Source organism: Atta colombica, unplaced genomic scaffold (genome assembly GCF_001594045.1).
Source record: "Atta colombica isolate Treedump-2 unplaced genomic scaffold, Acol1.0 scaffold12, whole genome shotgun sequence".
Classification (NCBI taxonomy): Eukaryota; Metazoa; Arthropoda; class Insecta; order Hymenoptera; family Formicidae; genus Atta; species Atta colombica.
The window spans coordinates 7455289-7466298 of NW_017259206.1; the positions used below are offsets into that span (position 1 = coordinate 7455289).

Below are 11010 nucleotides of genomic sequence, written 5' to 3' on the forward strand. Positions count from 1 at the left end.
TGTCTGTCGAATAGAACGTATTATATGGGTAGATATTTTTGTGAAAATATCATAAGAAAAGGATGGACAAATAATAATTGTTATTATTCTACGAGTTATTAATATTTACATTCTAAAATATTCTGTTTATTTAGATCGAGATGTAAATTCAATTTAGTTTAAAAAATATATAAATTAGTCGATCCGTCCCTGTTATATGATTAGATTCGACGTTATGCACGCATACACGACACGTAATATACGCTGCATGTATGCACGCATGCATTAACGTAACTGTGTGTATATGTATGTATTGCTCTCTCAGTTAGTATGCACATAAATAAATTTAGCTTATAAACTGTACGATTACGATTTCAACAAGTGCCGCTCTTTATTCTGGATAAAAGATGAGTATGTATATACATATACATTTGTTTCCCAATGGCCATGGTCGCTTATCGCATTTATATATTCACAACGTGTCATAGTTCACGAATTCTTTCCGCAACGAATTCGCTATCTATCGACTGTACTGTTGGAATTACATGGACGATGCCAAGTCAAAACGCAAATATTCGTAAATCTATAAATACAAAGCATAATATGCGGAAACCTTCGTGTATTACAAAAACGTAATAGAGCCAGTGCCAGATATCAATCATTAAATTAGAAACGCAACCTGTCTTTTTTGTGTATATACTATACATAACTTCAATATTATGGATAGTTGACAAATTGTGAAATAAGAGGAATTAACGGCATATATATTGGACGTAGAATTTAATGGGAGGAATAATGCAAATCTAAATGCGTGAAACAAATTTTGGCAACAGTCAATATGAAATATACAGGGTATAATAACGCAAATTTTTGAATGAGGGCCAGCTAAAACAAAACTTAATACGATTCTGAGATTAGATTTAATCTATCGCCCACGCGCACGCGCGCACACACACACACACACACACACACACACACACCACACACACACACACACACACACGAAGTTGAGCGTCTGTAGGCGACCGCCTGTCTCGTTTTGCCAACAAACTTAACCTTTTATCTACAAGTCAAATAAAAAAGTTGAAAAGTCATTTAAAGATTTTCAATACAAATCTCATTAAACTTTATATTCTTTTTTCTTCATTTATTTCGTATATTTATGTATACAACTAGTTTTCATTATTTGAATAAAATAGGTGTAGACCACAAATATTGGATTGAAGGCAAAGTTTTAGGACATTGATAAATAGAGACTTGGCTCATCTATCTCTTTTTCTTCTCGTTGTTCTTTATCATTTCTATAAAACCTCTTTTCCGTCGGCCTTTCCCGTGTATAAGTTCGTGGAAGGAAAGTGCGGAAAGCGAAGGCTATAATAGCCGCATGAACGAGTGCAAAGGAAGAAGTGAGACAGAAATGGTCGATGTACATCATTTGGGCGCCGAGAAGTCTGGCGCGACCAAGCCAGGCCAGAGGCGCGTCTTTGGTTACGCGACTATTTGGGGCGCCAAGCTGGTGGCCGCGACGTTACGAGGTACGATCACGACGACGGGTAAACGAGGATCATGGTGAAGGAAGGACGGTGCGACGGGGTAAGAAGAGGAGGGCGTAGGTAGACGTCCGAGCACGTCCACTGCGTTGAGAGACTTTGCAGGGCCGGCGAATGAGGAGAAAAGGGAGAGGTTGCCCGAAGGGGGCTCCGCAGGCCACATTCCAGAAGAACGCGAGTTTTCAAACATGCCTGGCCTGCGTGAATGTAGGTCCATGACCGATCCTATAATACGCACACAACGATCTCTTACGGGCTGCGGGCTGCGAGTTGCATTTCGTCCCTCGTCTCGTCTCTCCTACGTCCACTGCTCGAACGATTCCCCCTCGATGGTGCATCTCTCTTCCCTCTTAGTGCTGCTCTATCGCACACAGACGTATATATACATATACATATATACGTAAACTCTCCCTTCTTCCTTCTCCTTCATGCTCTCCCTTTCCTCGTCCCTCGCGCTAACCCGGACGACCAGGCCGACCGAGCTGGCGACACCCTGTCTGGCAAGACCGGCCGGCGGACAAAAGAGGGGGCGCCTGCTATGTTGCCATATCTTCTGTCTTCGTGCTGCGTGCTGCGCCTACCTTCGGCCCCAAGGACAAATCCGACGAGCCGTGCCAGCCGTCCCGTGCCGACACTAGGCGACTGCCGGTCTACTGTTGCCTCGACTCGATGTTTTCCTTATGATGCTTGTCGCCAATATTATTCTTAATACTTTCATTCCTCTCGCTAGAATGCGAAAGATCGGAATAACTAGATGAAAAATGCAAAAAGTAGCATGTAAAGAAATTTCCTACAATCCTACAATTTCCTAACCAATCGACATAAGTAAATAACATAAAGTAAAAAAAAAAAATAAAAAAAACTTTATGAATTATTCGATGGAATGCGCAACATTATTGCAACACAATTGATATTATCAATTGCTCACATAATAAATCGACAGGAAGATCTCAGTTTCACGGACGCAGGTAGTGGAATGCTTGAGCGATGAGTCGTACCTATATAACTACACGAAGGCCGATCTGCGCGAGAAGGCAGGTGCCTTCTCGCTATACGGCGGACGTGTTCAAAAGCAGGCCTCATCGTGATGAGCGAGCACAAGAATAGCCGCCGTGATTCTTGGAAATAGAGTAGGGTGCCTCTTCAGAGAACTGCGAGAGGATTCGTTGGCATCCTTGGTTTCTGCCGGTGGCGCGAATCGTGGAAATTTACGAGGCCTCGTCCGCTTCTTTTTATCGGTCTATCTTACTCACGCGCTCGTTCATCGAAGTATATGCGAGCGTATGGCTTGCGTCATTGCCTCGCGGGTCTCTCTCCGCGCGCGTTCGTATGCGTTGCGGCCTACGTGTGGCTAAGAAGAGACATGGCAACGGCGCGTGAAGCTAAACATATTAACTGTCGGCTCACGCCACAAAAACAACATGATCTCATTCCACGGCGCATATGCAAGAGGCTATCATATACCTCAAAATTTCATTCAATAGCAACTTCAACAGCATGAAAGAAAAGAAACGAAAGGAAGCAAAAAGAAGATTGTAGAATTCTTTTATTAAATACAAAAAAAAAAGAAAAAGATTATAAAAGCACGAATATGTTGGTGATAACGGTTACCTAATGTTAAACTGAAGGATTATTCTAGTTTCAACTAAAGAAAATAATTTCAACTCTACCTACAATCTCTAGAGTTATAAGACAGGCGATTTCTAATTCAATAAGCTTAACATTAGCTGTAAGCCATAATAGCGTTTTTCCTGGAAGGCAAAATCCCCTCACCCACTAGCCGCTTTACCTGACTAAAAGTTCCTGTACTACCGCCGACTCAACATGCATATGATATATGTACTGTAATGTTCATATCTTGACATATGTTAGTGACCTGATCTATATTATATATTTAGTTTTTCGAGGAATAGATCTTGGGAGATTGATTACAATCCGTTTAAATTTTATGCGATAATAATACTATTTCTATTTTTAAAATCTATGGATGCTACATAATGTTTTGTAATAAATTATAAAAAAAAAATCCGGAATGTTACATTCCGTGCGTGTTCGACTTTGTGTTTTGAAAAGTCGAACGGAGACAGGATCAGCTTGAAGAGAAAGGCGAGCAAAAATCGGGGCTCCATGCTGGCTGCCACGGCGAACTGCTAAGCGGCACGCAACGCAAGCAGGCAGGCAGGCAGGCAGTCAGACGTTCGCAGCAGACAACATGGCGCCGAGAGCGTCGTCGTCATGCCGGCGTGACGTTTCCCGCGCGCGTCATTAACGGAAGTAAGTCCACAAAATGGCGGAGTTTTACGGCGCTGAGGTGTGAAAGGGAAGAGAGAAAGGAGAGGACATGGGGTGTCTATGCTTGCGGGCAGTTAGGTAGGCGATCGAGGTAGAATGACGAGAGATCCTGTAGAAAGAGAGGAGGTTAGGTCGGTGGCATAGAGAAAGAAGAATGACTGGTAGCCGCCTTCAGCGGTAGACTAGCTAGCGCGCTGTACGAATGGGGCAACGATGTGTCGAGGGGGCGAGCATTAGATGAAAAGAGAGAAAACGATGAAAGTGATAGGTTGAACGCAGATAGCGCTAAAGAAGTGACGCGAGTGGGGATACACAGAGGAGAGGCCACAAGAGAGTGCAAGGAGAGAGACTCGAAGGAATGAGAGAGTAAGAGATGGCGATAGAGCGGAGGGGAAAGACCAGTGAGAAGCAGCGGCAGACTCGTCGGTGGGGATGAAAATTAGTTACGGCATCCAAGACCTAAAAGGAACTCCGGCGCCGCACGGTCAGATCGCATCGTGCAATGTTAAGCGTTAAGGTAGTCTCGTGCGTCTTTGACAGTGCCGGTTTCGAAATTTGTAGTAACTGTTATCTGCATCGTCATTATAATCGGATTCGTGGTCAAGTGTGACGATCATCGCTACAGGTGCGACAAAATTATGTGTGTATAATATTTTTAATAAAAAAAACTTGTTGACGTGAGTGAGATGCTCAGTGAGGATAACTCAGTGAAAATGATTCATTCAAAGCAATCGGTGCATCAACAACATCAGCAGCAGAATATGCGAAAATCTGTGGGCGTTATGGGTACTAGACGTATCTTTACAACAGCTTTTAAAATTAAGGTTTTGGATTCGTATAGGCACGACAAGGACTGTCGGCAGAATCAGCGTGCTACTGCAAGAAAGTACGGTATTCACCGTCGTCAAATACAAAAATGGCTGCAGTGTGAGGAGCAGCTTAGAAATAGCGTTGAAAATGGGAATTCTGGCACCGTCTCATCGGCAACTGTTTCTTCTGCGAGTGTTTCTAAATCGGATACTGTGACGGAAGTCACAGGGAGTACTGCGATTCCAGCAACGCCGGCCTTGAACCTCAACCTCGCCAGACAGCACGGCGACGAGCTGACTACACAGCAAGGGCCCCCACCTTCTCATCCTCCGCATGGTAGTGCACCCTCCTCGCCCCAATATAGCCTTCAAACTACTACCACCAGTACGGTGGTGCCCGTATGTTTAACATCTGTGACCTATCAAGAATATTCATCGGAACAACATCTTCGTTTGTTCGAAGAACGCGAAGATAGAGTTCACATACCAGAAATTCATGGATATTCAGACACGCAAGTGGATCAGGACTGTAATTACTACTTATTGAATGGAGATAGACAACAAGATGCAGAAACAACTTCAACGTTCAGCGGTAGGAACGAGGTGAAGGTATATCAAACTTTGACGAGTTACCATTCCCCACATCAGGAACATCGATACAACGTGAACGATATCAATAATAGCGCGCGTAATCATTCGCCGAATCATCATCCGCAGCAACGAGAGCAGAGTTATGGGAACGTCGATTCATTCGATGGGAGATCGTACAGCCTGCTACTAGCGCCGTCGATGATAAAGACAGAGCCAGCGAGTCCAGACACAGCGGCGACATCAGGGCCGTATGAATCGATGGGTTCTCCCAATGGCCCACGGGTCCCGCTCTCGCCAGTATCGCGTCAAGGCGTTGATAGCGGTGGCTCTTCCTCATCCGTTCACTTCGTTGACTCTTCACGAGCTCCTGCAAGCCCGTATTTGCACGTGCACGCGCATGAGCACGCACACACGTGCCGCCCGTTGAATTCCGAGAAGCCTATCCCATCGCTCCTGCACGAGCAAGAGAGAAAGTCGGAGGAGACAACGCAGCATACCGAAGAGAAGAGAGAGGAAAAAATGCAGGAGAAGACAGAATATTGCAAGGCGTTGATCAAAGAAGAAGTGCACTTGGATGAGGAAGAAGTTGTCTATAACGAAGGGGAAGAAGCAACTGCATCCTCGTGCGTTGACTATCAACGACCACTTGTTGGCGAGTCGTCACTAGATAGTTCAGGAATGGTGAATCCTATGTACGATCGCAATAGTTACTCCTTGCCTTCGAGTCCTCGTGATTGTTATAGCGCTGGAAGATCTCGAAGTAGCTGGTCGGACAGTGAAGTAGATCCCCTTATGCCCTCTAACAACTTGAATTCGTCTAGCAATTTTACTCGTAGACGATCTTTTGCCTTGAGTTTTAAACTCGACGTTCTCGACGCTTTCCATCGGGATGAGGAAGTAAAGAGAAATCAAAGAGCTACCGCGAGAAAATTTGGCATAAATCGTCGTCAGGTACAAAAATGGCTGGAACAAGAGGCAGATCTCAGAGATGAAATCACTCTTCGAGGAGATTCACGTCAACGATTGGGCCCTATCCAAAATGATTCGCCATTGGATTTGACGACAACAAGTTACACTTCACTGGGACAAGTTACAAATTGTGTTTCGTTGTTGCGTGACCGACTTGAGATCGAACATGAACTATTGCCATCGCACATCCTTGGCGATGCTGGTTTCGTTTCTTCTCAACATCCCTCTAATTATCAACACTGCACTGGAATAGAACCATCCTCTGAAGTAGAATCCGTAGCGCCTTGTAATCTATCTTGCTCCGTAGATAGTCATACTACAATGTCGACGACATCTTCTTATCAAGAGTTGTCTTTAAGAGAATCCTGTTACACGGAGCCTTCGATTAAAACGTATTGCTATTCGCCTAGAGCAAATTCCGTGATTTCTAACTTTTCCGAAGGATGCGAGCAAAGATTTTCACCTCTGAAGAGACAACATTGTATGCTTGCTTGCTGCTACGATGCGGTGCCATCGCCGAAAAGATTCTGCGATAGATTTGCAGATATGGACGACTCCTACGATATACCGCCTCAGGATATGCCTCTTTGTCTTGTAAAACGGAAATCAACACAGGAACTCTCTCGAACGGAATTGGTTACAAAATCAATCAGTACTGTATCGACTTCGAACAATCCTGATGCCATCACTTTCAAGCCTTACCTAGATAATCCAGTGAGTAAACCCATGAAGAAGTGCGTAGTCCAGCGCGATTTATCTCCTATCAGCAATCATAATATCAACAATAATAACAATAATAATGGTAATTGCCAGATAATTTGTAATTTCAATGAGAGCCAAAGTCACAATTATGATTTTGAGCTTAATTTGCGAGTGCCCTGGAGATATGATTTAGATCCGTATACAAATCGATTTCCGCAGAGGAGTGCGTTTGTTAGCGTATCTTCACTCTACATGTAATTTCTTTTTGCATATTATAATGATCAAGTAATAGAAAACTGTAGACTTTTAAAACAATCGTCAATCGTGCCTGTATTTCTTTTGTTTCATTCTACTTGGATATATTTCTTTAAAAGTAAAAAAAAACACGATAATGATTGGATTGCGTTATAGTCAATTAGCTTGGGGGCGTAAAAATCAGACTTGTAAATTTCTCGGGTGAGAATGTACCGGCGAAAGATCGATTGGTGCGTGATCTACTACACGTAGCAGACCACGTAAGCACTTATCGTTTCCACGGATCGTCAGTACAGCGTTATACATCGAGATAAAGTCTTAATCGGCCATTGGACGACCCGAGGCATGGAAGGAGATTATACACGATCGTGTCCTCGACTGGCGTCTTCTTCTAACTTCATCAGATCTGCTTGACTCTTTTCCCCTCCATCGCCATTCGCTCATTCCTTTTAAAAACTTGTGTAGATATTCTAGCAGATCTTTTTTCATCACTTTATCATCGAGATTAGAGGTGGTTATCGGCTAGGCCGTTTAGAGGTCGAATTCGTTTGCTATAATTATAGAATTATGTCAGAGCGTGCAGCCATTGCGTTGCATCGAAAGAAAGTTCGCGGAAAGAAATGTTTAAGCCGAAGTACCGTGAAATGCAATGAATATATTCTTACAACATGATATATAATAAAATCGGACAATCTCGTATGTAAGATATTTTTAGCTTAGTATTTGTCTAAGCAAATTTTTAGTTCAATTTTTTATATTGACATTGCATATTGTGCTATATGACAGATGCATTGCATTAAATAAAAACAACTTTTTAGGTCATGTTTCTTCCATTTTGTTTTCTATGGAAAGTTATCCGCAGATGGACGTTGATCATACGATTTCTTGGTATCGTGCCACCCATAGCTTTCCGCGAACTGGTCGCGCGATCGCATTTGTCACTGATCGTGAATATGCATTCGATCTGCAGAAATCACTTAATTGCTCAAACAATTTCTTCCATGTGCGCACATATCATACGCGTACCATGTTATACAATAAAACTTTGTCATCTCCCTTCTCATTGTTTGACAGTTGTTGTCTACTTCTTGTTTTCATTATTATCATCACTTAAATGGCCTGTCTGTAAATATGTAAATAAAAATGTAAATATTTAAAGAAACTAGTAAGAATATGACATTATTCATCGAAGACTTCTATGATGAATTCAGTGGATACATGTATTATAGTGTTATTTTAAAATGTTTAGAGTTTAATCAATTTTTTCCTTTGGGAGAAATAATCTATTTTTATATGATTCCGTTTGAAAAAAATAAAAAAAATAAAAAAACTATGAGATGGGAATTTGAAACAAAATGAACCACTTCCGCAGAGACCACTTCTCGTGCCTTCTTTTTGTCGGTTTAAGACAAAATGTGAATCATTTTTCAAGCATGATAAAGACGTATATATTTGTGTACTTGTAACAGCGCATATATTAATATTTTTAGAAAATAATAGACACAATAGAAAGCCCGAAAAGATTCGCTCATTGTGCTCCTCGTTCTCTGCGAACTAATTTGCTGGAAAATGACGAAAATGTCATCATCAATCATGCGATTAAATATATTAATGACAGGAAGTCATTGCATATTTGTCGGACACAAAAGAACGATGATTTGAAAGAATTTGCTAGTTGATAGTAAAATTAGACGAGGTGGGCAAAAGAGATTAAAAAGACACACGAGAACGGCTCTGAATGAAAATTATGTGCCTTATGTAATATATTTATATTTTAATTGTATAATTGCGCGTACGAGACATCGTACGCGATAAGACAAACCCCGGTATACATTAATTATATAATGTTGAATATATATTGTAGAGTAATATTATCTAAAATAGAATGTTAGTATCTAGTATAGATTAGCTTAGAAGTGATTGTTGATTATAATTCATATTATGTACAACTCACATTCAAATTATAGAAGTTTCCTTTGCATTCAACACCGATAATTTAGACGTAGAAAGCTACGTATCGGTTTACATTAATTATCATTGAGTCAACTTCGCCATTAAATATGAACAATAAATAACGAACATAGCGAGTACTATCGTTTTAAATATTAAAGTCTTTATATTCTGACAATTAATGATGCCTCTGTCCAACTGTCTCTTTACAGAGGTAAAGAAATTGTTGAACCTTTAAAATATATAAATATATAAATATATAAATATGAAAATTAATATAATTCTTCACTCTCTTTATTAACAGCTTTTGTTCTAAAAAATATTAAAAAATAAGATTCTTTATATAAATATATATTTTCTTTTATATTTTGCACAATTAATTCATATGTAGGAATGAATTTTTAAAATAAAATGTATTCCTTTTTGTATAATTATCCCTATAACTCTCAAAATTTTTCATTTTTAAAGTTGAAAGTTTTAATCCTGAATTTTTTACTTTTTTTTATTCTTGGATAGTCGGAGACAGTCAAACAGATGTAACAATTATAGATAAATGTCTTTCATAGTATGAATGAACTCTCGTTTCCATGCACTGAGATTGAGATGCATTATGATCCTCGAGTAAATAAGTAACTTCTTTCATGTCCGACTTTGCTGGCGAATTATCAGAGGGAAACTTTTGTGAATCACACACACACGCACACGCGCGCGCGCGCGCGCGCGCGCACACACACACACACACACACACATCGTTAGTTGATCGTAAGAAAACTCGTATAAGATTGTAAGAGATATCTTCTGGAAAAGTCTTACGATATCGATCACGTATAATGTGGATTTTCCTCAATTTCCTCATCAGTGATGAAATTCTGAAATATTCACATCGACTTAAGATAAATGTTAAAAGCAAAAGAAATTCTGGTGATGATTGTAGCTTTATACAGATTATTAATATTTTAATTATCGAAGACAAGGAAATTGATATTAGGTAAATTTCTAAATAATCAAGCGGTTGCCAGGCGACAGGCAAGAAGGGCAATTTTGTAAATCACTGTTGCAGACAGGGCAGTTACGTTAATGTTTCAATATTCACGCTTAATCGAGCTCATTCATGGTGCGGCATTATCCAACGCGATTGCCTGTACGATCGCTTCGTACCGAGCTCTAATTTATCGTCTCACGAATAAATTTACGACACGATAATTATAATTACAATCTCGTGGTGCAACATATCATATCATGCAATCAGAAATATTTCTGTCTTATATACCTCTTTTTTAAATAAAAAGAAATATAAATTTTACTTAATGTTATCTTACTTAATAATTCATATTTTAAAAAATGCACAATGAAAATTTTTAACTCATTAATTTATTATTGTGCGTAAAAATATATATATCTCTTTTTTTATTATAGAGCTATTCGCCAACCAAGTCCGAGGATCAAAAGATAAAATAAGGGAAATAGGTTTGTGCCTTGCTCACGATCGCGATAATAGTGGTCAAGGCGGCAGTGTACAATAAAAAAATTTAGCGTAATCGTAAGCCATAATAAGTTATATAATGCCATAATACATACATAATAAGGGGCTGTATGACTGATGAAAAAAATTTTTAATCGCGTGAAAAATAAATCGTCACATCGGAGTGTTTTGTGTGCTGCATGTGTGTATTCGAATGCGTTCGGGTGCGTCTATATTTGTGTGTGTAGTACGTACATCATATACACACCGTAGCCCACAAGAGTCTGTTAACGAGAGGCATAAAGCGTATACAAGCAATATTTTTTAAGTGCATAAAAGGGGGAGCCTCGTGGGCGAGCCCCCACGTTTTATATTCCGTACGACACACAAGTAAATATGTTATATGCATAATGTTCATATTGTACGTGTACAAAGAAAGTTTATATATATA

The 11010-nt window shown here is 40.1% G+C and overlaps 1 protein-coding gene across 2 annotated transcripts; it reads left to right on the forward strand.

Annotated features, from left to right (window-relative positions):
* Positions 1-3836: 3836 nt before the first annotated feature.
* On the forward strand, positions 3837-10639 carry LOC108694488. 2 transcript variants are annotated; one of them, XM_018204037.1, is made up of 2 exons: positions 4596-6904; positions 10514-10639. In XM_018204037.1, exons 1-2 carry the CDS (start codon positions 4604-4606, stop codon positions 10553-10555), a joined length of 2343 nt encoding a protein of 780 aa, XP_018059526.1. In that variant the 5' UTR covers positions 4596-4603; the 3' UTR covers positions 10556-10639. The 2 variants fall into 2 exon arrangements, with proteins under 2 accessions (XP_018059525.1, XP_018059526.1); XM_018204036.1 differs by lacking the exon at positions 10514-10639 and having other exon boundaries at positions 3837-8261.
* Positions 10640-11010: the final 371 nt, after the last annotated feature.

What these genes read in the sequence shown, in the direction of transcription:
- LOC108694488 (XM_018204036.1), top strand. Translation starts at nt 4,508, where the DNA reads ATGCTCAGTGAGGATAACTCAGTGAAAATGATTCATTCAAAGCAATCG.